This window comes from Bathycoccus prasinos (genome assembly GCF_002220235.1).
Source record: "Bathycoccus prasinos genomic : Chromosome_3".
In the NCBI taxonomy this organism is placed as follows: domain Eukaryota; kingdom Viridiplantae; phylum Chlorophyta; class Mamiellophyceae; order Mamiellales; family Bathycoccaceae; genus Bathycoccus; species Bathycoccus prasinos.
The window spans coordinates 176305-201212 of NC_024006.1; the positions used below are offsets into that span (position 1 = coordinate 176305).

General features: G+C 49.2%; 10 protein-coding genes across 10 annotated transcripts; 3 read left to right on the forward strand and 7 right to left on the reverse strand.

Moving 5' to 3' along the window:
* Positions 1-54: 54 nt before the first annotated feature.
* Positions 55-5187, reverse strand: Bathy03g01070 (magnesium chelatase, H subunit; the record flags this gene model as incomplete). The annotated part of the gene is made up of 1 exon (XM_007514397.1): positions 55-5187. One exon carries the CDS (start codon positions 5185-5187, stop codon positions 55-57), a length of 5133 nt encoding a protein of 1710 aa, XP_007514459.1.
* Positions 5188-5390: 203 nt separating this feature from the next.
* On the reverse strand, positions 5391-7016 carry Bathy03g01080 (predicted protein; the record flags this gene model as incomplete). Its single annotated transcript, XM_007513864.1, has 1 exon — positions 5391-7016. The coding sequence occupies one exon, from the start codon at positions 7014-7016 to the stop codon at positions 5391-5393; it is 1626 nt and encodes a 541-aa protein (XP_007513926.1).
* Positions 7017-7449: 433 nt separating this feature from the next.
* Bathy03g01090 (predicted protein) lies at positions 7450-8823 on the reverse strand (the record flags this gene model as incomplete). Its single annotated transcript, XM_007513843.1, has 1 exon — positions 7450-8823. The coding sequence occupies one exon, from the start codon at positions 8821-8823 to the stop codon at positions 7450-7452; it is 1374 nt and encodes a 457-aa protein (XP_007513905.1).
* Positions 8824-9527: 704 nt separating this feature from the next.
* On the reverse strand, positions 9528-11192 carry Bathy03g01100 (SEC14 cytosolic factor family protein / phosphoglyceride transfer family protein (ISS); the record flags this gene model as incomplete). The annotated part of the gene is made up of 1 exon (XM_007513886.1): positions 9528-11192. One exon carries the CDS (start codon positions 11190-11192, stop codon positions 9528-9530), a length of 1665 nt encoding a protein of 554 aa, XP_007513948.1.
* Positions 11193-12052: 860 nt separating this feature from the next.
* Bathy03g01110 (uroporphyrinogen decarboxylase) lies at positions 12053-13405 on the reverse strand (the record flags this gene model as incomplete). The annotated part of the gene is made up of 1 exon (XM_007514297.1): positions 12053-13405. One exon carries the CDS (start codon positions 13403-13405, stop codon positions 12053-12055), a length of 1353 nt encoding a protein of 450 aa, XP_007514359.1.
* A 297-nt stretch (positions 13406-13702) lies between these two features.
* Bathy03g01120 (predicted protein) lies at positions 13703-16534 on the forward strand (the record flags this gene model as incomplete). The annotated part of the gene is made up of 1 exon (XM_007514132.1): positions 13703-16534. One exon carries the CDS (start codon positions 13703-13705, stop codon positions 16532-16534), a length of 2832 nt encoding a protein of 943 aa, XP_007514194.1.
* A 223-nt stretch (positions 16535-16757) lies between these two features.
* Positions 16758-17213, reverse strand: Bathy03g01130 (predicted protein; the record flags this gene model as incomplete). The annotated part of the gene is made up of 1 exon (XM_007513896.1): positions 16758-17213. The coding sequence occupies one exon, from the start codon at positions 17211-17213 to the stop codon at positions 16758-16760; it is 456 nt and encodes a 151-aa protein (XP_007513958.1).
* Positions 17214-19370: 2157 nt separating this feature from the next.
* On the forward strand, positions 19371-21716 carry Bathy03g01140 (unknown protein; the record flags this gene model as incomplete). The annotated part of the gene is made up of 1 exon (XM_007514364.1): positions 19371-21716. The coding sequence occupies one exon, from the start codon at positions 19371-19373 to the stop codon at positions 21714-21716; it is 2346 nt and encodes a 781-aa protein (XP_007514426.1).
* A 107-nt stretch (positions 21717-21823) lies between these two features.
* Positions 21824-22348, reverse strand: Bathy03g01150 (predicted protein; the record flags this gene model as incomplete). Its single annotated transcript, XM_007513980.1, has 1 exon — positions 21824-22348. One exon carries the CDS (start codon positions 22346-22348, stop codon positions 21824-21826), a length of 525 nt encoding a protein of 174 aa, XP_007514042.1.
* Positions 22349-22616: 268 nt separating this feature from the next.
* Positions 22617-24885, forward strand: Bathy03g01160 (predicted protein; the record flags this gene model as incomplete). Its single annotated transcript, XM_007513890.1, has 2 exons — positions 22617-23214; positions 23564-24885. 2 exons carry the CDS (start codon positions 22617-22619, stop codon positions 24883-24885), a joined length of 1920 nt encoding a protein of 639 aa, XP_007513952.1.
* Between the last annotated feature and the right edge of the window lie 23 nt (positions 24886-24908).

Genomic DNA, 24908 nt, shown 5'->3' on the forward strand with positions numbered 1-24908 from the left:
GTGCGTGACAGTATGTATTTATTATTACAATTTTGTATACTAGTGCTATTAGTTTTATAAAACGCCTTCAATTCTATCTTCCGCATCCCCGTACATTTTCTTCAATTTTTCAATCGTATCGGCGTCCGCGTTCCACATCCCGCGTCCGTGCGCTTCCAACATTCTTTTCACGACGTTTCGGAACGCCTCCGGGTTATTCTTTTGTAAAAGCTTCCGCATGTCCGCGTCTTCGACGTACGTTTCGTTGGCGCCGTCGTAGACCCAGTCTTCGGTGAAGCCGGTGGTCGCGCCCCAACCTACCAGAGCGGTCATGCGTTGCGAAATTTCGAAAGCGCCCCCGCTGCCAGATTCAGCCATAGCCTTCGCCCATCTCGGGTTTAAGAGTTTCGTGCGGTACTCCAATCGAAGCGTCTCGTCGAGATCTTTCACCGAACCTTTCGCATCTTTACCAAACGTCTCCACCACCGAACACTGGACTTTCTTAAACGCCGGCTTGGGTTTCGTGCTGTCACTTTCTTTCTCCGCGGCGTCTTCTTTCGCCGCGTTGGCGGCGGCGACAATCGCGCCAGTGTTGGCGTAATACTCTTGAATATCAGTCAACCCGTATTCAACGGAGTCGATTTCTTGGACAACTCTTTCCGTGGTTCGTAAAAGTTCGTTCAAGACTTCAGGCCTCGCGACGCCTTTCTCATCGGACGATTTTCCATACGAGTACGCGTTTCTAGAAGCCCACGTATCGCCCAACTCTCGAGTATCATTCCACGAAGCGTTCCCGACGCGTTCATTTACCATAGACCCGTAATCTCCGGGAGGGTTCGAGAACAATCTCGACGACGTCGCGTCTAAACCTTTCGCTTGCATCTCCAACGCGTGTTTGCGAACAAAGTTCATCTCAATCGGTTCGTCTTCGGCTTCCGCGCACCTAGCAAAGCAGTCGTCCAGTAACCCGACGACGTTGGCAAACGCGTCTCGAAAAATACCAGACATGTTGCACAAAACGTCGATGCGTGGACGGCCGAGCTCTTCGAGAGGGATCAACTCGTATCGCGCGACGCGCCCAGTTTTTTCTTTGACGGATCGCGCGCCAAGCAAAGCTAAAACGATGGCCACGGATTCGCCTTTGGTTTTAATGGCGTCCAGACCCCAGAGGTTGACGGAAACCGTCTCCGGGAATTGCCCGTCGTTTTCTTGTCGATGCCTGGCGATGATTTCGTTGGCAACATCGCTCCCTCGGATGAACGCGGCGTTAGATGGCATGCGATACGGATCTAACGCGTGTATGTTCCTTCCCGTCGGTAAAGCGCCCGGTCCGTCTCGGAGCAAATCGCCCCCGGCAGCCGGTTGGACCCAATCGCCGTTCAACGCGCTCACCAAACCGACATCCAACTCTTCGTTGTTGCGTTGTAAAAGACTTTTAATCGTGATCGCTTCGGAGAGTTTTTCGGAATACGCGGTCGGGATATCGAACTGATTATCGAGTTGTTTCTTAATCGCAGCGAGCTCGAGAGAATCGCTTTGTTCATCCTCGTCGTCTTCGGCTTGTCCCGCCGCGCGAGATATATCCTCCGCGTGTTCAAACGTCGTCGAGGCGACAACTTGCTTCTCTAATGCGGTCAACTCGTCGCCAAAGTACGCGTCTAAATAACGTTCAGATTGTTCCGCGTCCGGTTGTCTTCCTAAAACGTGTAAACCTTCGCTAAACAACCGATTCTCCAAAACGAACAAATACTCGTTCAACTGGTTTGCCCAGTTTTCAAACGTTTCGTCCGACCAGACGTTCTCGGCATCGTTTGCGTTTACGCTGAGTAGCTCGTTCGTCTCCACGGAGTAACACGGAACGTCGTTATCCAACTGCGCCATCGAAGCTTGGTTAGCGACGATGCCGCGAAGCTTTCGATCGCCAAATTTCCGCGACTGTTGCGATTCGCGGTATTCGTTCAAAAGCTCGCGCAACTCCGCCGTTTGTTTATACAAACCAGCCCGGCCGTACGGAGGAACATTATGCGATACCATGACGCCGTATCCACGTCGCTTTGCAACAATAGATTCTGAAGGGTTGTTTGCCGCGTACACGTACACATTCGGCATCGCGCCTAACAATTGCTCCGACCACGACAACCCGGTATTACCCAACGGCGATCCCGGAAGCCATTCCACGGTGCCGTGCATACCAAAGTGCAACACGGCATCAGCTTGGAACTTGTATTGCAAGTACTTGTAGTACGCGGCGTACTGCGGGTGCGGGGTTAAATCGCGTTCAAATAGCAATCGCATTGGATCACCTTCGACACCCAACGCTGGTTGGACGCCAATAAAGACGTTACCAAGTTGGAATCCGGCAACGTTGAATCCCGATGCGTTCGTGTTTAATCCGCGATACTGTTCGAGGTTTCCCCACGCTTTCTCCATTCGACGAATTAAAATATCGTTTGGCGGTAACTGCGGGCAAGGGCCCCACTCATTCGGTCCCCATTCGGCTGGGAACGAGAGCCACTTGCGAAGCGTCGACGGCGAAACGTCCATCCCGGCTGGTTGGAGCGTGTTTTCTGGAAGACTCAAAGCGTTGCGTTTGGATGACGAGTCCTCGCTTCCGCCTTCTTTTTCCTCCTCTCTTTTGAGCTTTTCAATATCTCTCTTTGTCTTCAAAATGGCCTGTTCGCCACCTTTTTCCGCGCCTAACATGATTGCAGAAACCTCCTCGAGGTTGCGCAAAGCCGATACGATCGCCTCGCCCGTCGGTAACGGTTCGCCCTCTTTCACGCCTAAATCGTACCCTTCTTTGCGCAACGTCGCTAACGTTTCATCGATCGATTTTGGAACGTTCAACAACGCCGCCGTACCAGTTGCACCAACACCAGGCGGGAAACCGTATAACGTCATTGCGATTTTCTTATCTTTATTTTCTTTCTGTTTCAAAGCGTGCCATTTCTTTATTCGATTGGATAAAGCATAGACGCGTTCTTTGACCAAGAAAATATCGTCCCCGCACAAACCGCCCAAAGACACGGCATCGATGGCACCATCTAATTCCGGTAACGCGTATAAAATTGTCGATTGCAAACCGCCAACTCCGGATTCCCACCAACTGGCAATATCTTGAATCAACAGTGGCGCCGCGACAAAGTACGGCACGTTCTTGGCTTTTAAAATCTTATTCGCAATTTCGCTTTGCCTTCCGGCTTCCATCGACCCCGCTGGGCCACCGACGAGCGGGAACCCAACCGTGGAAACGACCGCGTCTACCTTACACGCGTCTGGTTTCAATGAGTCCACATCGATTATGCCTAAATTGTTCCTATTGAACTGCTCGTGAGAGGACGTCAGCTTATCGCGGACAATCGTGTGCGCCTCGACGCCGTTGATGAAGCACGGGATCGGGACGACCCCGGATTGTTCTAAACCTCGAATGAGTTCAGCTAAGTACGGTTGTTTCGTAATGACGTGTTTGCGATAGAGTAACACCGCGACGACTGGTTTCGTTGGATCTGCATCGGCAGTTGGAAGATTATTCAACGCTGCCCATCGTTTATATTCGTCGATAGTTTCCGGGTAAGGGAGATTTTGCTCCTCGAGCAGCGGATGGTAACACCCAAACGCGGGCGTTTCCACGAGCGGCTTCAATCCACCTTTTAAAAGTGGAACAGACTCGCGCAACGGTTTCAGAAGCAAATCCTTCACAAAGTCTCCCGGTGAAGCGCCGGTTATTTTCTCCTCTTCTTTTTCTTCAACTTCTCGCGCACCTAGGTATTCGCGCGCGATGTACGAAAACGCCTCTTCCACGTTTTTCTCGCCGCCTTGGTTCCAATACGCATACACGGTCAGCCAATTCTTCAAGTCTTTTGCTTTTTCGCCCGGAATGAAGCGCAACAACTGCGGGCCGATTTTCAAAAAGGACAAATATCCAACCAGTTTATCTTCCTCTTTGCCGCTGCCAAACTTCTTGAGAATTTTCTGCACCGCCGGCGGTGGGCCAGCTTTGGCGCCATCTTTCCCAGGTTTCATTTCAAACGTCCCGACGTTCGTTTCTGACATCAGTTCTAACGCGGACTCGAAGACAAACTTCGTTTTGATCCTTTCCAACTTTTCTCGCAGCCATTCCACTTGGTCGTAATCGAAGAGCAAAGAGCCGAAGAAGGCGTCGGCGTCGTCCAAAGCGCGTTCGAGTTCAACTCGGCGTTTACCAACAATGTCGCGGTCGGAGAAGACGCACAAAGTGACCGACGGATAACGCTTCTTTAAACTCTTGGAAACTTTTTTATACAACCGCACGTTGAACGATTCGAATCCGGAAATCAACACAATCTTCTTCGTTTTCTTCGAGGAAAGATACAGCGCCTCATCGTCGATTGATATTCCTTCCGCATCTTCATCGTCTCGTCTTTCCTCTTCCTCTTCCTCTTCTTCAGGTCTGGACAGAAACCCTCTTCCACCTCTCGCAGCTGTCGATAACGCCAATTCGTTCGCTTCTAACTCGTTCGACACTCTCGCCAACGTGCCTTTGCTCGCGTGAATGGCTTTCTGAAACTGCAAATACTTCTTCCCATCTTTTCCACTCGCAATTTTCAAGAGTCTCTCGCCAACTTTCGGGTCGATCTCGCACACGTTCTTAAACTTCTTCTCCGTCGTGACTGGAAAATCTTCGATGAACGCGTCCGAAACGTTCGCCGCGAGTTCGTCCTCCTCCTTCTCCGTCGCCGCCTCGGCGTCCGCCATCGATACGCCTTCGAATAACAACTCGTACGCGCTATCAATCGCGTTTTGCATATCCAAAACTTTCTTTTCAAGCTCTTCTTTCTTCCTCGTCAATCGGGCGACTTTCTCTTCGTCGATTTTGCTTTTCGTCGTCGTCGTCGTCGTCGTCGTCGTCGTCCTCGCCTCGTCCTCTTCTAAGAAAACGTTTTCGCTAAATTTCTCCGCTTCGCTCTTCGTCTTTGACGACGACAGCGCCGAAGCGATCACTCTTTTCCGCTTTTCTGCTCGTGCTGCTGCCTCTGCTGCTTTCTCGTTCAAAACGTCGTCGTCTGACGAAGCACTTAATGCGCGAAAAGCTCGTCGTCTTCTTCCTCGAACGAGTGCGACAGTCGATGACGTCTTTTCCTTCTCCGCCGTGAAATCATCTCTTCTTTTGGCTATCGTCGTCCTCGCTCGAAGAAGAAGCGAGGAGGAGGAGAAAAAAGAAGAATACATCTCAAACAAAAGCTTTCTCTTTCCTTCCTCTTCGTATTTCTTCGCTTCTTTCTCGGTGGCTTATGCGCGCAAATGTGTATTCATGTATCTGATTTTGACGATTTTTGGTGTCACCAGAGAGAGAGAAAATGTGAGAGTTGAGAGACTCTTTAGAAAGGAGAACACGTCGCGCACGGTACAGTCTTCGATTATTACAATAATAATTACACGCTTTTGTAAAAGTTCTCGTTACCTTCGCAGTCCTCCTCGTACGGGTCGCAATCGTCTCCAAACTCGTCTTCGTAATCGTCTTCGTCCGAAGAAGAGCAGTCGTCCGCGTCGAGGTCGAATCCGGCGGCGGAGCCGAAGAGGACGGGTTCGCCCCACTCTTTTCTGGTGATGCCGTCGAGGTCGTTGAAGTCGTCTTTGTCGTTTCCGGCGGCGTCGGTGTTAGTGCTGGTTGGTATCGTGACTTTCGGGTGGAAAACGAGTTTTAGAACGAGCGAATATCGCGGGACACCGGCGGCCTTGGACGGCGCGGAGACTCGATGGACGACGTCTTGATCCATGAGAACGAGGCGACCCGGCTGAGGGCGGACAAACACGCCAGTACCGGTACCGGGATCTAAAAACATGGTTTCAGCGTCGTAAGAAGCTGGCCAGACATTTGGGTTCAAATACACCAAAGCAGAAACGAAGAGCGGTTTATTCCGTTCTCGGTTGACGTATAACCCAAACCGTTCGGCCCACGGTGAGGTCGGATCTACACTGCTTGGATCCATGTCTAAATGCCACGAAAAATCCTCGCCGTTCACAGCTGCGTTTCCCACGGCTGTTTTTATTCGTAATCCACCCCAAGATCCGGGGATACCCTCCGGCTCGAGAGAATCGGCTGACATCGGCAGCACTTCGTACTCTGGGTATAAGCGTTGAATTCTCGCGCGAAGCGTTTTCACGGCAGACGAGCGCGCAACTTTTGCCAACTGGTCTTCCGTTAATCCCCAAGAGGAAGTATTTTTCGCCTCTGCGCTTTCTAATGAAGATCCCGACGTCGACGGCGAACCGGTATCCAATGTATCGTACGTATCTCTTGACCATAATCCCTCTGGAGGTTCGCTGTCAATCCAAGCGTCGAAACCGTTCGTCTCTTGATTGCCGCACATTTCCTTTAACAGGTCTCTCCTCAAAGGATCACACACCACGTTGTCCAAAACGACAATCTTCGACGCGTCGCTTCGGATCCCTCCCACACTCGTGGACGACCCGACATCGGCTCGGTCCAAAGCTAACGACATCGCGATACTGACAGATCCGGGATTAAATATAGATATTCCATCCTCCCCATCCGGCCAAGAGGTACTTATTAAATCATCCGTCGAATCATCATCGCTCCCATCGATCAAATCATCCTCCGTCCCTCTCAACTTCCAATATCTCTCGTGCGCGGAGATGACTTGCCGCGCGCAGTTCGCGATCGATTTATCGTTGTTCTTCTCCGTAAACGTACCGAAAATCGACGGCTGAAAGCCCATATCAATCATCGCTTCTTTCAACTCCGGCATTAAGCGTTTCGCGTTGTCTCCGTTCAGTAACACGCACCTGCAACTTTCTGGGTACGGCGGTTTTACCGTCGTCGTCGTCGACGTCGCTTCGTTCGTTTCCGCCCCGTCGACGGTTAAAAACCAGTTGCTCTCGTTCACTATGACTGCATTCACATCTCGCTCTAAACCGTACTCCTCCTTCATCTCTTTCAGCAAGTCTTGCAAGTGCATCAACTCTTCCTCGTCAAAGTTGACCAGGAACACGTCGCTTTTAACGTTATTAATTTTGTTGTTGTTCCCGCTCGCCATCATCATCATCGCGGACGATGGTTTCTTTTTTCGGCGGCGGTGTTGGTTAAAATTGGATTCTGGAGTGTGTTGTTTCGAAGAACAAGTCGCCGCCGACGCCGACGCCGCGCGTCGACTACCCCTCGTCCTCCTCCTTCTGAGAGACTTCTCAGAGCAAACGCTCGAACGATGATTAAAGGAACAAACACGCGTCGTCGTCTGAATTGCTGTTGTCATGATACTTAGTATTATTATTATTATTAGTAGGGGAAGCAGTTGAGTGCAGAAAATTTGAAGAGAAAAAATGGCAGTTTACACGAAAATATTGGCAAGAACGAACTACTTTTGCTTTTGTTCTTGTCCATCGAACAAGACGGCAAACCGTCCTCGAGAAACCTTACCGTCTCCGTTAGAGTCCGCTCTGACAATTGCGCTTCGTATTGGCAAGAACGAGCTACTTTTGCTTTTGTTCTTGTCCATCTAACAAGACGGCAAACCGTCCTCGAGAAACTTTACCGTCTCCGTTGGAGTCAGCTCTGACGAATTGCGCTTCGACGCGTTCGACTCTTTCGATTTCGTCGTCTTTTGCGCCCGGTCGCGTAAAGTAATACAGCGTTTCCCACTCGTCAAAATCGATGAAACCGTCTCGGTTAGCGTCGAATTGAGAAAACGCCTGGTCTAAAGCGAGTTCTTCTTCGCGCGATTTGCGAGGGGCGGGTTGTTCCACGCTTTCCGGGCCGCATCGTTTACAGCTTTTGGCGCAGTAATTACCACTGACGATCCATGCGTCGTTGCATTGGTTCCAGTTGGCGCGGTCGATGCAGTTGTATTGGTCGCGCGGCTCGATGTCGAAACAGTCCATCATGACGCGCAATAAGTTGCGGTTCAGAAATGGACGACTCGTGTCGCTCTCGTCCGGGGCGGCGCTGGAGGAGACACCTTTATCTTTCGGGCGTTTACCGGCAATTAAGGTAAACTTATCGACTGGATTTCGGTTGCGAACAGCGGCTTGGAATTCGGCGTCCGAAGCGCCTTGACGAGGCGTCGTCGCCAACCAGCACGTCGCTCGAGCGTTTGGACCAAACTCAGGGAAATCGCAAATGAGCGTGCCGAACTTGTTCGCCGAACGAGCGGTTACGCATTGAGAACAGTCGTCGCACCTAGTAGAATATATTTTGCTCCAAAAGTTGCCACCATTTAAACACGCTTCGTTTTTATACCCGCCGATGCCGACGATGGCGACGCCCGTGGTCCCGTTTTCGCCGCTCGAGAGATAAATTCTGTCGTCGTCCGGAGCATCCCACCACTTCAAATCTTCGCGAGTGAACCCGTAATTTTTCGTTCCGAACCTGGACATTTCGCGCGTTCTCGAATACACGTGCGCGTGACCACCGACGATGAACGCGCCGTATTTTCTGCAAATTTCGTAAGCGCCCCATCCCGTCGAGTCGCCTTTATATGACACCTGCATCTTCTCCATCGTCATGTGCCACACGCAAATCTTCCATCGAGCGTTGGAATTTTTCAAGCTGTTTTCCAAGTGCCAATAATGATCTTGGTTGATTTGGTTACTTTCCCCGGCTCTTTCCACGCCAACCGAAGAAAGAACGAACAAAATTCCCTTGTATTCGCAACTCATGTCCACTCCGTATTGGCCTTTACACTTTGCGCCTCTCGGCACGCCGTAGTCCTCGAGGAGCTTTTGGTACCCTTCGCTTCCGCTCCAAAGGTACCTCACGCCGTCCCACCCGTCTGCATCGTGGTTTCCTTTTGCTGCTATGTACTCAACTTTATCACGCACGGTTTCTTTTAAAAATTCCACCCACATCTTCGGCGCAGACTCGTAATCCAAGTCGCCCGCGTGTACGATCTATTTGTGAGAAAAAGAGAGAGAAAGAGACACGTCAACCTTTCGTAAAATCCAAGAAAAAAAAACAACTCACCAAATCTGCGCCAGATTCTTTCGCCAGCCTCACGACGTCGCGCGCTCGCGAGTAGAGTTTACACGGCTGTCCTGCGTGATCGTAACAGTTTCGGCCGTTGATTTTATACGGCGAGCCTTGTAAGTTCCTATCGTCAGCATCATGTGGTGCAAGGGAGAAGAGTTTTTTTTCGTCAGATGTCAAAAATACACGTTTTATTTAAAATTAGGTGTATCACGCACCCGCGATAGTCCACCCACGAGCTCGAAGGGTTATCGTTTCCGATGCCACTATCGGCGATGAACGCGATGCGCACGGCAGATGCTGCGGAGATACACGCGAGAAAGATAAAGATTAAACGTCGAAGAAGCATCATAGTTGTTGCGTGTTCTTGTTGATGTGAGGATTTTTTTTCTTTTGTTTTTTTTCCTCTCTTTCATCGTTCTTGTTCCCCTCGTTAAAATTGGTGTTAAGCAAACGCGGTGGTGTACGTGTGTGTGTTTGTTATTACAATAATAATGACATAAAATTCTCTCTCATATAATTCCGATACATTTGTTAGCGAGCGCGCGCGCGTGCATAATACTTACTTGTTTCAATCTGTTCTTTATCATACCGTGTGTTCGCGAATGTAGCTCGCTCTTCGTTCTTTGGCGACGGCGGATAAATCCGTCGGTTGTGACTCGGTAAAGCTCGCTACTTTTTTCGCGCCGCGATAAATGAAGCTTCCAGTAACGCGTAACGGCGAAGCGTTTGGTTTCTTCTTCTGTTTCTTCTCGTCCACTTCGTCTTCTCTTTCCCAACCTCTGAACGCGTTGTCCGAGTGTAAGTCTTTCACTACCCACGGGCCACACTCGCTCAACTTTCGTTCGCACGTGCCGCCGAGAAACGTCGGGGTTCGATCGATGCCACCAAAAACGTCAACGATTTCCTCGAACGCGGCTTTCGATTTTTTTTCACCGGTGATACGTCCGAACATGGTGACTTTCTTGCGCATTTGACTGTCTAAGAAACCGCTGACGGCGTGCCAAAAGACTCTGACGTTCAAACTCGCGTTGACGACGTAGAACTTATAAATCAAATCTGGGTACTGTTGTCGGAATATAATCATCATGTTTTTGAACATTTCCACGCGTTGTTTCGCTTTCAATTGTTTCCCATCTCGGAATTTCAACGCGATGTCTTTCGAGGCGTCGATGACAACCACGCACTTGTCGTGGACAATCACCGCGTCTCGCGTTTTCAAGCTCGGAAACACGATGTTCGTTAAATACGTAAAAAGCATCCCATAATTGGCTTCAACGATTGTTCGAGCATCGATAGAAGAGTGTTCGCTACCAGAACTTTTGCTGCTGATACTGTTACTTCTACCGCTTTTCTTGTTATACTCCGCGGCGGACATCGTCATCATGTTCTTCGACGCGTCCCCGACGCGCATGCAGCACACCGGAATCCCTAACGGCGTGTGCGTCGTGTAGACACTCATGCACGGATGCGCCTTGTGTACCTTTTTCTCTAACTCGCTCATCCCCCCGTCCTCCTCCTTCATCGTCCACCTTCTCAAGTACTCTCGCGGCTTCATCTTCTCTCTCCAGTCCATGGAGTTCACGATCATCCTCTTCGCCGCGTACACGTCCGAGCTGTTTTTCGTGCTCGACAAGTACCTCCTCAAACAATTCTCTCTATCGCCACCTACCATCATATCTTCCGGAAACTTTACGTCTTCCACCTCCTGTTCCAATTTCTTCACGTTCTCCTCGTACCCATTGACCACCTCTCTCGACCGACGCCAAATAACCAGCGACCGTCTCGCATTTTTATGCTTCTGTTTCGACCACATTCCCATGTTCTTCCCGTCGAACGCTTTCGCTTCGAACGACCTCATCTCAGACTCTAACTCCCTCTCTATCGCCAGTTTCCTCTCGCGGTACAGCACCCACGGCATGTTTCCGTGCACTTTCCGAAACACGTACCAAAACTTCATCGCTTGCAACGCGATGAACACTTTGACTTTTGATATCTGCGTTTTGTTCTTTCCGTTTTCGTCTGAGTCGTCGACCATCTTTCTCCGTCGTTGTTCGAACGCGTTCAATCGTTCGTTCATGACGACGGCAATCGGTACCAAGAGCGAAAAAAACGTAAACGTGACGTCTCGAGCGTAGTCCTCTGGGAGAGACAAAGAGACGAACATCTTATTCAACCGGAACGGTTTATATTCGTTCCAAACGAATGCGAAGAACCAGAGCGAAACCAAGAAGAGGAATGGTTTCATCATTATTTGTGTTTATGAAAATATCGATGACGATGATGATGTTTTTCGCGCTCTTCGTCCAAAATTCTCCTTCTTTTTACCGCGTCTTCTCTGCCCTCGTTGTTCGTGTTCTTGCTTTTGCTCTTACCTCGCGCGTGAGTTTGCAAATAGGTACGTTTTTGTGCCGTTAATAAGATTCCAAAAGAGAGAAAAGGAGAGCAAAAGGTCAACACTCGGCTTATATTAAATTTTTAAATTTTTTAATAATAAATGCGAAAACGCTTCTTTTGAAGATCTCAAAAAATAATACGAACTCAATAATATACGATGCGCGATGCCGACGACGACCGCCTTCTTCTTCCTTTTCAACGAGAACATCAACAAGAAGAGACGTGGAAGAAGAATTTAAGGAGGAGAAGGAATAGAAAGTTCTTCTCACTTTTCGCGGTCGTTTCCTTTGTCGTCTTTCTTTCCATCTCCTTTTGGTTCACCGAGGAGGGAACTCAAAATATGGAAAAAGTTTTTGAACGGGAAGACTTTAAAGGTTTCGTGAAGGAAGTGAGAAATGCGAACGCACAGATTCGAGCGCACGAGGAGAGAATGAATAATGGCAACAGTAAAGATTCATCGTCGTCGTTGCGAAGAAGAACGCTGAAAGATTACGCGGCGATACTGTTCACGCAAAATTTGTGTTTCGATTATTTTGTTCCGCAAGGAGGGCCGTACTTTTGCTTGTATCCGGTGCTTTGTTTCGGATCGGATTTTTATAGCTGCATGACGAACGCCGGAGTGGTACAAGAAGCGTACGGCATTGACTCGCAGAGCGCGTACAGTGTCGGAAATTCGCTCTTGAATAGCTTTTGAGTCGCATTAAAAATGAACTTTTAATTAATCATCTCCTTGGATAATCGATGAATGGCGTTGACGAAATAATCAACCTTCGCGCAATCCTCTTTCCCGCCTAAACCTGCACCTAAATTCGCGATGTATTTTTGTGGTCCAAAGTCCTGTAACATTCGCTTCGCTTCCCTTTCGATCTCCTCGAACGACCCGTCGACTAAGAGTTTCGGGTCAAAGTTGCCTTGGACGCTGGACATGTTCGCTTCGCCGCCCGCCGCGCCCGCCAACGTGTTTCTCGCGTACTTTCTATCCATAACCGTATCTAAGGTGATGCAATCGTACCCGATTCTTTGCAAATCGGAAATCGCGTACGGTGCATCTCTCGCAAAACCAAGCAACGGGACGTTCGGATGTCTTTTTTTCAACTCTTTGGCAATCTTCTCCATCTCCGGCAACGCGAACTCGTAAAACTCCTTCTCGTCGATGTGTTCGCACATCGCCTCGAAAACTTGCACCATGTGCGCGCCGTTTTGAATTTGCAAATCTAAATAGTCGATAACCACCGTCGTCAGTCGTCCCAACAACTCCCTCGAAGCCTCCGGGTGATTCTTCAACCAGTTCATCCCGGAATCCGTGTTCTTTCTCGAACTCCCGCCGACCATGTAATACATCAACGTCCACGGCGCCGCGCTAAACCCAATCAACGGAATTTGTAAGTTTTCTTTCTCAATCTGCTCGTTAATTCGTCGGACTGATTTCAACACGTGCGATAATCTTTCCTCGACGTCAATCGTTTTCGGTACTTTCGTCTCCAAATCCTCCGGCGTTTGCAACGGCCTCGGAACGACGATACCTTTACCTCCCGGCATCTCCACGTCCACGTTCATCGCCTCCGCGATGACTAAAATATCCGAGAACAAAATAGCCGCGTCTAACTTATACCGTCTCACCGGTTGCATCGTCACCTCGCACACGTCCTCTGGATCGTCCAACAGTTGCAAAAAATTCTTCCCGGTATCTTTCTTATACTGATTATATTCCGGTAAATGTCTCCCGGCTTGACGAAACAACCAAATCGGCGTCTTTGACACCTTCTCCCCTTTCGCCGCTTTAATCATGGAATCGTTCGCTGGATTTCGGTTCTTCAAAGTCGCCGGGTCTGTTTTCGATTTCAACGGACTGAGGGTGTTGTCACACGCAAATCCGCGATATCTCCTTCTCGTCGTCCTCACCGCTCGGGATGTTGTTGATGAAAATGATGAAAATGATAATGCATTCGCATCATCGCGCGAGGATGAGGTGCTCCTAAACCTACGCGAGGAGCGGGAACCACCACCACCACCGATAACAGTAACACCGCTCGAACGAGAAGACGAAGAAAGTGTTGTTACACTCATCTTTATCGCACGACTCGTTTGAGAGAAGAAGAGAAAAAGAATACACCTTTATTATTCGTAGTAATATTTGTGAGAGATTTTTTATCCAAAAAGAAAGGAAGATCTCGTCTGTGTTGTGCGAGAGCAGTCCAAAGAGAAAAAAAGAGAAAAAAAAGAAAAATTCCGCCGCCAGAAATCTTCTTTCTTTCCACGCACGTTTCTTTGCTTTAAAACGACTGTGTTTTATTACGCGCGAAAAGAGGCACACACACATATATATAAACGAATAAGAGCTAATAACTTATACATATATATATAATGCCGGGCCCGTCGAACCACGGGCAGCGGAACAAAGCGCACAACCACGGGAAACACCAATCGAAACACACGTCGAAATTGCACAAAACGGGAACACGTGGGGGCGGCGTCTTGAAAAAAATTGGAAAGGCGAATTTAGGCGTCGGGAATAAGCGAGAGCGATTGATACGAGCGAAGCAGGCGAGAGACGCGAATAAAAGGATGGTTTCGTACGAGAAGAAGTTGGAGAAGATGGCGCCGAAAGTGGTGGCGGTGATGACGTGTGATGGTGGGGATTACGACGCCTCAGATTTGAGAGATTTCTTGGGGAAGTTTGTGAACAGTTGCGAGAGGAGGAAAGAGCTCGCAAACGAGGGGTTCGTGGTGGCGGAGAAGTTGTTTCACGCGCCGAATTTGCCGCAGACGGTACGAGTGGAATTGCACGATCACAGGTTCCAAATTATGCTCGTCGATCACGGGCATAAATTGGCGGCGTTGGAGGCGATCAAGTCGGCGGACGTTTTGGTGTGCGTGGCGTCGGCGCACTCGAAAAAAGAGGAAAAGTACGATCCGCCGAACGAGCAGTTGGTGGAATCGACGATGCCGACTTTACGCGCGCAAGGGTTGCCACCAACGGTGGTGGCGTTGAGGAACTCGATGAAAGTCAGTCCGTCGGAACGAAACGCGGCGAGAAAACTCGGGATGCGGATAGCGACGGAGGAGATTTTGAGCGTGCCGAAAGATCGGGTAAAGTCGCAATCGGTCGATACCGAGCAAGAGATGAAGATGTTGGTGAGAATGGTATGCGAACAAAGAGCCCAAGCGCCGGCTTGGAGAACGCAAAGACCGTATATCATTTCCGAACTATCTACGATTGAACCGATCAGTGAACACTTGTCCAATTTAGTCGTCGAAGGGTACGTTCGAGGGTGCGGCGTGAGCGCGAACCAGTTGTTTCACGTGCCCGGAGTTGGAGATTTTCCTCTGGAGAAAGTGGAACTGATCGAAGAGCGAGTGACGAAAAGGCATAACACGAAGAATAAGAGTAGTAATAGTAAGAGTATTAGCGATTTAGAAATGGGGAAAGTGAGACAAGAGGCTTTAGAAACCTTCGTTCCGGATCCGGAAAAGAGAGAGCCGGTCGTGCGAGAGAACAAACCGCCAAACGACGTGGAATACGACGAAGACGCGCACGACGCGAGATTAGAACACTTGAAATGGGAAGACGAGGAGAAGAAGAAAGTGATGATGCGATTGAAACCGAAAGGATGGTCGGATTACCAGGCATCTTGGCTTCCCCGAGACGAAAGCGACGACGAAGGGTCGCTCTTCGAAGAAGAAGACGAAGAAGATGCCGACCAAGGCGATTTTATTCGAGAAGAGGATGCTAAAATGAATGATGATGATGATAATGATGATACTGATGGTGGTGGTGATGGTGGTGGTGGTAATGAAAGAACAACAAAGACAACAACAATGACGATATCCACCGGAAAAGGAACGACGAACCAAAACGAGAACAACGGTGACGAGGAAATGATGACGATGGATGACCACGAAGAAGGCGACATCGAATACGATTCCGACGAAGAAGAACAAGAACATTGGGACGGTGATTTACAAGGCGATATATCTTCCGACGACGACGAAGAGACGCTAAAAAACTTGCTCGAAGCGTCGAAAGATAGCGCGAAACGCGCGAGATTACGCGCGTTGGAGGATGAAAATTTCCAGTACCCGGACGAAGTTGAATTCCCGGAAGACGTCGAAGCGCGCCGACGTTTCGCGAAATACAAAGGGTTGAAATCGTTTCGAACGTCCCCGTGGGATCCGAAAGAAAATTTACCGAGAGATTACGCGCGTGCATTCGCTTTGGCGAGTTATAAGCGACTCGGTAAACGCTCGAAAGAGTATTTGGAAACGACCATGGATTTAGACGTCGGTTCGTACGTTCGATTGACGATTAAGGGCATCCCGACGGTGTGCTTGGAGAACTTGTTAGATCCGCAATCGTCCACGTTTTACTCCTCAAAAATTCCTTCGTCGGTGCAACTGCAAGTTGGCGATGCCGGTGGACTCGGGGGAGGTGTTGGCCAACCGTGGCGAGGGTGGACGGGAGGCGCTGGCGCTTTAGTCGTTTCTGGTTTACTCCGCCACGAATCGCGCATGACGGTCATGCACTTTGGCGTTCAAAAACGAAAAGAGTACACGGACCCGGTCCCATCGAAACACTCGATGTGGTGGCACGTCGGTTTTAGACGCGAGAAAGCGAAAGCTATATTCAGTCACGACGGTTTAAACGCGGACAAGTTTAAATTCGAACGATTCTTACCGCCTCGCGTCCCGGCTATGGCTTCTTTGTTCATGCCCATCACGTTTGGTCCCGCGCCGGTGTTGGGATTTAGCGAAAAAATCGGTGCCGGCGGCGCCATTCAAACCGCTTTAGTGTGTTCTGGTAACGTTCGCGCGGCAAACCCTGACCGCATCGCTTTGAAACGCGTCGTGCTCACGGGATTCCCGTTTCGCACGCACAAACACAAAGGCGTCATTCGGTACATGTTTTTCAACGCCGAAGACGTCAAGTTTTTCTCACCACTCGAGTTATGGACGAAATACGGTCGACGCGGTAAAATAACCGACGCGTTAGGTACACACGGTCACATGAAATGCCTCTTCAACGGCGTCATTTTGCAACACGATACTGTTTGCGTGACCATGTTCAAGCGCATGTTCCCGAAACTCGAGCGGCACCAACACAACGCGACGAACCAGAACAGCGAAATCGAATTAGAAAATAGAATGCACGATAGGAGAGAGTTTGAACAGACGGGTGATAAAATGCAAATGTATTAAAGAATAGTGCGCAACGATACGTAGAATTAGGAAAACTGTGTGGATAACTGAGGTGGTACCGATAGCGATGAAATGTGACGCTCCTCCTTTGTGTTGTTGTATTAAAATGTTAAAAATGACAGTACATTCTCTTCCTCTTCCTCTCTCTCGATTCTTTCATAAACGAGCATTCTCGCCCGACATCATCGAAAGAACACTTCGTTTGAGATGACCTGGATGATGATTAATCGTCATCTTTAAATTCTCGTCTGTCCAAGTATCGATTCGGTCGTAACTCCTTAATCTCCTCCTCGCTCATCTGTTCCCCAGTCGCTTTCAACGTCGCTCGGTTCAACTCTCGAATCTCCTCGATTCTCTCCTTATCTCTGGCTTCTTGCGTGACGAAGAAAATCGGTATCCCTAACCCGGCGCCGATGCCCAACACCGCCGCGATAACCGTCGTTATCGTCTCTTCGTCCCAATCCGCGAGTTGCGCGATCTCTTGTCCTCCTCCCAAAATGACGTTGTTTCTGTGCACATTTTCCCCAAAACGATTTCGATTTTGTCGATGAAAACCACCACTTTTCGAGGACACCACGCGGCAACTTTTGCTCGTCTTTTTTGTCTGAAATCTCGAGTTAAAAGTTGTTTTCGAAGAAGACGTCGTCGCCGTCGTTGGCGTGCGCGCTCTCGACGTCATCGTCGCACTCGTCACAGTATACATATTTTTTTTTTCTTGTTGTGTGTTATCCAAAACTTTTTTCTGTTGTGACGAACACATCTGTCTCTCAAAAAACAAGCAAAAAAAAACAAAAAACGAGCGAAAAAAACGAAAGAAGAGCAAACACATGACAAAAAAAAACACAAAAAAAGCAAGACCAGAGAGACCACCTCAAATAAGGATTTGAAGGTTTTATCGTCCGAAGAAGGGAGAGAGGGGCATCTCATCTCATCTCTCTCGGTTTTGAAGGTTGTAATTTCTTCGAACGACGACGCGCAACCCGTGTGTTTTAACCGAAAAGAAGAGAAAGCAGAGGGGGAGAGAAAAAGAAGAAGATGTTGACGCACGAGATTCAAAATTTGAAACTCTTTTTGGAAAAGAAAAAAGCGAAATGCGCGCAACATCTGCGCGAGTTGAAAAGAAGAGACCGGACGAACTTGTACGAAGAGAAAGATAACGTGTTAGATGTGTCGGCGTACGCGAAAATTCTCACCGGTTTTGTTTTTGGTATTTGTTTTGCAAAGATAAAAACGACTGGGTTTTCGCACGTTCTCATGGGCGTCGTTATCATTGGGACGGTACCTCTGTTCTTGATGCAGAACTGGTTAAAATACCCGGCGGAAAAGTCGATCGAGTGGGGTGGGCCGATCTCGTTAGCGACCGATGGTTTAGGCCCTGGATTGGCGAGTTTAATTTTGACCTGGTCGGTCTGTCATTCCATGTGGAACGTTTAGATGATGATGACGCCTATTCTTTTTATTGTTGGATTTCGCATTCGCGCTCTCGCGAAAAACATCAATCGCAGAGAGCGTAAGAGAGACCAGCTTAAACATACATACTAATAGTAGCAAATAATACTAATAACAACAACTATAATAATACTGGCAGTGATAATAATATACAAGAATACAAGAAAACGAAATCCGCCGCTTCTTTATGCACACTTTATGGACACTTGGAATTATCCAAGGTCAAGGTAAATTGTAATTCATTTTTATCCAATCTCAACCGAAGAAGACTTTTACTTACGCGAGCTATTTACGATTACCGCGCCGAGCGCGACGGCCGTCGCGCCTAACGCAAACACGTACGTGAAATACCTACAGAAAACAACGGCCAAAGCGGCACAAAACACGCATCAATACAACAAAAAGAGATTAATTAGAAAAAATGAATTCACCTCCAAAGTTTGCGATACCACGGTTCGACGTACACCAATCGTCTCGCGTCCAACACCTCTGCTTCCTCTCGTCCACTTTCTCTCGCGCGACGATCGGGGTCGTAGTCCAAGTGTCTCGTGCTCATTTTCTGACCCCTCCCCTTGTCACTGATCTCTTCTGTTATGTATGAGATACACAACAAAAGAATATTTTGATTTAAATTGGACGCGCTTTTCGCGGAAAAATGGCGGATTAATTGAAAGACAAAATCATCAATCGCTTTTGGACGCAAATGAGAGAGATTCTGATGTAAATTTGGGCAATTTCTGGCTTCAAATTTTTTGAAAGCTGCCCCCGAGAGCGCACCGACGGACGAGAGAGAACGACGAGAGATATTTGTTTAGTAACTGAATTTCCCCTATTATTATTAAAGAGTACCTCTGTGAGAGACTTAATAATATACACACACACATCGCAAAATGCAGACGATGACGACGACGACGAGCACTTTCGCTCGGCGCGGTGCGTCGTCGTCTTTGTACTCCTCCTCGTCGTCATCATCTTCGAATGCTAAAGTGGTACGTTTATTTTTTTTTCCGATCGTTTAACTCTCTCTTACATTTCTGTTTGGATTAGTACGCTCTTTTATGTGTGCACACGAAGCGCGGCGGGTGTCCGTGCAAACGCGCGCGTAGGATTTCCACGCGCTGCTTTACTGCTCTCTTTTTCTGTTTTCTCGTTTTTCTTTCGCGCGCAAAACGATCTCGTCTCAGTCTTTAATAAAAATCATCCCCTGACTCTGACCGGTTGCGTTTGATCTCTCTGTGTGTAGAACAAGAAGAATAGAAGAAATTCGCAAAAGTGCAAAGCTTTGAAGACAACAAATTCGAATTTTAAGGGAAAGAAGGGGATCCAGGAAAGCGAAGGGGAGTTACCGGTGGGCGTCCAAATGCTCACCGCGGCGTCTATTCCGGCGATGTTGATGGGGACGTTAGTTGTTGGCATAGAACAGTTATCCACGGAACCGGCGTCGGCGGGAGACGATGGAAACGGGAGCGTCGTACGTACGACGACGACGTCCTCATCGACGGTGGTAGCGCCACCGGCAGCGGCGAGATCGATGAAGCCAGGGGAGGCGGTCGCACAAGTTGCCGATGCTTCTTCCTCTTCCATGGATTTTGATTTGAAGCAAGTGCTCATCGAGGCGAGTCAATCGGCTCCGGCGACGGAATCGAGCGAGGCGAAAGAGAAGGCGGCGAGAGATAAGAAACAGAAAGCGGCAGACGCAAAAGCCGTCGCGGAGAAGAAGAGGGCGGAAGCGAAGGTGGTTGCCGAAGCGAAGAAACGTGAAGCGGCGCAGAGGAAAGCGGCAGTGATGCCGAAACAAAACAGCGAAAGCGCGAAAGAGAGAGCGCAAAGAGCTCGAGAGATTACACAAGCGAAGATTGAGGCGGATAAAGCGGCCAAGGCGAAAATGCAGGCGGCGAATCAAGCGAAAGCGGAGGCGAGGAAACAAGCGCAGTCGAGCTCAATTGGGCAACCGCGTGAATCGGAAAAGGATAAGATTGCTCGAGTCAACGCGCAATTGAAGAAGAAGCCGGAGGCGGCAAAACCAAAGCCAGTGACCACGGAAACGCCTGCTCCCGTGGCTCCGGCACCATCTCTTGCCGTTGAAGCCAAGAAACCGGCGGCCGCGGCGTTCAAAATGCCGTCCATGCCAAAAATATCGACGCCGTCGGCGCCGAAACCGACTTTTGATGCCTCTGCGGCCAAGGCAAAGAGAGACGCGGAGAACGCCAAGAAAGCCGAGGACGCTAAGAAGAAAGCATCGACCCCGGTCGTCGTCGCTGCTCCTGCGCCAGCAACTCCCTCTACCGGTGGTTTGTCCGCGCCAGTGCTCGGAAACAAGAAAGCCACGAAGTCCCCGCCGCCTCCGCCGGCTTCCACCACGGATATTGAAAAGGCGAAAGAGGCTGAAAAGAAGCAACTCGAAGACGCGCTCGAGGCGAAATTACAAGCTGTGCGTGTGCAAAAAGGTAAGAAGGTTGAAACTACCACCACTACTCCGGCGATCGTGAAGAGAGCATCACTTGCTGCTCCGGCTCCGGTCAAACCCGCCACACCGACGAAATCCGTTCATGCACCCGCACCCAAGGTTGTGGAAAAGAAAATTGAAACGCCAAAACCGGTTGTAGCGCCTTCTTCGTCGACCAGCGGAGACGACTTTAGCATCGATTTCGGTTCCTTCTTCTCGGAGTACATGCAATCCACGCCAGCTTCGATGAAGAAAGTCGAAGCGCCGAAGCCAGTCGTCGTTGAGACACCGAAGCCAGTTCTCGTTGAGACGCCGAAACCAGTCGTCGTTGAGACACCGAAGCCGGTGGTTATTGAAGCGCCGAAACCTGTGGTTGCTGCTCCTTCTTCGTCCTCCTCTGATGACCTCTCCATCGACTTTGGCTCGTTCTTTTCTCAATACATGGAATCATCGCCGGCACCAGTAAAGAAGGAAAAGAAGGAAAAGGCACCGGCTCCGTCCAAGAAAGTCTCGGCGAAACCTTCTTCTGCGGAGAAGCGCAAGCTCGGTCTCGGCAAGGCGAACTTTTCAAACATGCCGAGATCCGCACCGAAACCGAAAAAGGAAAGAACAGTCATCGAGAAAGTAAAACCAACGTATACGTTTCAACGAACGGGCCCAGCTGATAAGGAAGGATTCAAATCCGCAGACAGGCCGTACTTGAAATCCGCCGCGCCGACGAAGAAGCAAAGTTTAGTCACGGCCATCGCCGGTGGCGTCGGCGTTTTGATCACCTTCGTCGCGACGAGAGATCCGAAATACAAAAACGGCCAAATTGATATCTCGAAGACTTCGAACGGTAAGGTCGATTTCCCGGAACGAACGTTTGAAAAGAAGAAATGGGGCGGCGACGGCGTACCGAAGACGCCGGCGCCGAGGAAGAAGCTTTTCGCCAAGAAAGAAACGACGACAACCGCGCCAAAAACAACCACATCGGTCTCCGTCGTCGATAACGCTGCAGATGCCGGAAAATGGATCGACGCGTGGAAGAAAAACAGCACCACCGGCGGTGGCGGCGACAGTTCCTCTGCCGCCTCCGAGGCCTCCAAATGGATCGAAGGTTGGTCGCAGTGGAGTAAAGACCAAGTCGGCGGCGACGCGACTGCGCCGACGGAAGCGACTGCGGACGGACGAGACTCCGCGGAAAAATGGATCGCGCAGTGGAAAGCGGACGGGTCCCCGACCGACGAATCGCGCAAAGGCGACGCTAAGAAGTGGATCGACGATTGGAAGAACAAAACAAACTAAGAAGAAGAAGAAGAAGAAGATGAACAATACTAAACTAAATATATAATCGAACGAATACACATCACAACGCAATCTACGCATAAACTCTCACTCACTCACTCACTCCTTCATTCCGTCGTGCTATACACGACGTCTTCCTTCTCATCGTCTTTCGGCGGGCAACAAAAGTTATGCCACGATCGCATCGGTTTCCTACACGTCGGACACTTCCTCGCGTCTCTCACAAACTCTACCCTCTTGAACTGATTTCGACGTTTTTTCCTCGACGGCGTCACTTTCGCTTTCGGTACCGCCATGAGCATGACATCAACTCCAGGAGGCGCGTACCCGGGGAGTCCTTCGAACGCGTCGTTCGTTTCTTCAGATTCTTCTACTTCTACTTCGTTCTTTATCTTCTTCTCCTCGAGGAATGCGACGGGAATAGTGCTTCCGATTCCGTTCTCCCCCGACACCGAAGACACGGTAAAACCTCTTCTCGACGAAGAAGACGTCAAACACGGCGCGCAAAACAACTTCGAGCCTTTTCCTCCTCCTCCTTCAAAAAAGGAGCTCCTAATAAAAGCGAGTGTGGTGTTTGTGCTCGTGGTGGTCGTCGACATCCTCGCTTCTTTTATTACGCGCTTCGACGCCATCATCGTCATCATCCCTCGTCGTCTCCACATCCTCTCGTACGTGTTGTTTGTCTCTCTTCGCTCTTCTCTCTTTTATGACGAACGAGAGAAAGAAAAAAAGAAAAAATCCGAGAGACGAGAGAATTTTGTTGTTTAGGGTGTACAAACCTAACAGAACAAAAACCTCTTTTTCTCTTCTTTTTTCTCTCTTCTTTTGGTCTGCGTTTTGGATAAATTTCAGACAGAAATTGGCACGAACATTATTAACGACTCTCTTGCCATCATCACGATGAGCGGTGTTGGTATTTCGACGATTTCGACGAGGACTACGACGAGCTTTAGTCGATGCGTTTTGTCGTCTTCGTCCGCTTCTGCGCGTTGTGTTCGTACGAATAAAACTTTATCGTTGCGGAGTTTTAAGAATTTCTCATCATCATCATCGCGGAGAGAACAAGGAAGGAGGAAATTGAGAAAAGGCGATGAGGATGATGATGACGTTCATGTTCGTAACGAGAAGAGGAACAGCGTGAGAACGCGGGCGATTTTTGGAGGGGATGCGATGATGATGCCACCACCAGATGCTGGTGGTGTCGTGAGTACGAATAATGCTCCTGAAATTGAACGCGTCGAGATGCTGAAACAAAGAAACAGAAGCAATGTGTTCGATATCGCGGATGCGTCTTCTTTGTCTTTAGCAGCGCCTCCTGCGGTTTTGATGAGTGAAACTCCCCCGGAAATTGAAACTGTCGCGCCGAATCTGATGGAGGAGGATTCTCTCAACATCGCGACCGCTCCGGACGTGGTCGTGCAAAGTTCCATTAAAGACGCGATGGCGCTCATCCAAGCCGAAGAGAGAGAGGCGAAAATAGCGAGCGGGGAGATTGTTGGTACGTTGTTTCGTCTTTTTTCCTTTCCTTTCGTCGCGTTCTTCTTTCTCTTCTCGCTCGCGTTTGTTTTTTTGCGTTTGCTGCACAGACGGTCGACTGTGATTTGGGCTATACACTCGGTGCCTCTCAGTCAACATTTTTATTGTGCAGCTACATCGACTCTCGGACCGCGAGCGAGGCGTTTGACGATTGGATATTTGTTTCGATGGATTGGCGTCCGGAGAAACGTTTGAATTGTCGCCGCGGCGTTTCGGCCTACATTTTCTTTTCCTCTTTCTTTGGTGGTATCTATTCCGTCGCATTATATTAACGCCTACTTTCTTTTTCTCCTCTTCATTTTTACGCGCAGAGCCGCAAAGAACCGAGGGCGGCGTTTTCGGTCTCCTGGCGGATTCTTTCGAAAAGCTGTTGTTACAAATCCAAGACGTGGAAAAAGCGCTTGGGATCCCGTATCCAGTCGGGAACTCGATCATTATTTTGACCGCGTTAGTGAAATTAGTCACGTTCCCGTTGACGAAATCTCAAGTCGTCTCCTCGCTCAACATGAAAAACTTACAGCCGCAAGTTGCCGCGATTAAAGAAAAGTACGAGGACGATCCCGAACGAATGAACTCAGAAATCAATCGCATTTACGAAGAGAACGAAGTCAATCCATTAGCTGGGTGCGGCCCTTTGATTTTAACTTTACCCGTGTTCATTGGTCTCTATCGAGCCTTCAAGAACGCCGGTATAGACGGCGTCTTTGACGAACCGTGGTTGTTTATTCCGAATTTAAGCGGTCCGTCAGACGCGCAAGATATCTCTTGGCTTTGGCCCTTAGACGACGATTTCGCGCCTCCGCTCGATGGTGGCTGGGAAGCCGCGTGGCCATACTTGGTCATGCCAATTTTAACCACCGCGACGCAGTTTTACTCCATGAACGCCATGCAACCGAAAGAGGAAGAAAAAACGGACGAGATGAAGAACCAGTCACAGTTGGTGAAATTTCTTCCGTTTTTCATTGGATATATATCCTTGACCGTTCCAGCTGGGTTAGCCATGTATTGGTTGTTTAACAACGTGTTCACGACGTTAACGCAAGTCTACTTGAGAAACTTTGGCGGTGCCGTAGCTACCGTGGAAGCTCCGGACGATATTTTAATTAAAATTCCGCTCGGGTGCGCGATCATCGAAGACAGTTTCGAGCGCGTTCCGAACGATGAAATCGAAACGTACTTGAAAACCAATTCGAGCGTCATGTGGAATGAAGAGTGGTTAGAAGAGTGGCGACAACAACAAGCGAAGGAGATTTCCGAATCCGTGGAAAACGCGGAGAACGAGATGGTGGATTTAGGCGCTTCGGAGGAAGTGGCGGCGTTGTACGCTGCAAAGCTGAAAAATAGAGCGAAACGATACAGAGACATGGAGAAGCGAAAGAATGCGACGCCGAAGGAGATTGAAAATTTGATCGCGGAGTATGAGAAGGATGGGAAGAGTCGAGAGGACATTGCTAATTTGCAGAAAATGCTCGAGGCGACGATGAAATTCGAGGTGGAAATGAAAGAGAAGAAATTGAAAGGCGCGGCGGCGTTGAAGGAGTTAAAGGAAGCGAAGGGCTTAAACTTAACGGGCAAAGAAGCGAGTAGCAGCAGCAGCAGTAGCGGAGAAGAGAAAGCGTCGACGACGCGATAATGTACGTATATATATATATACAC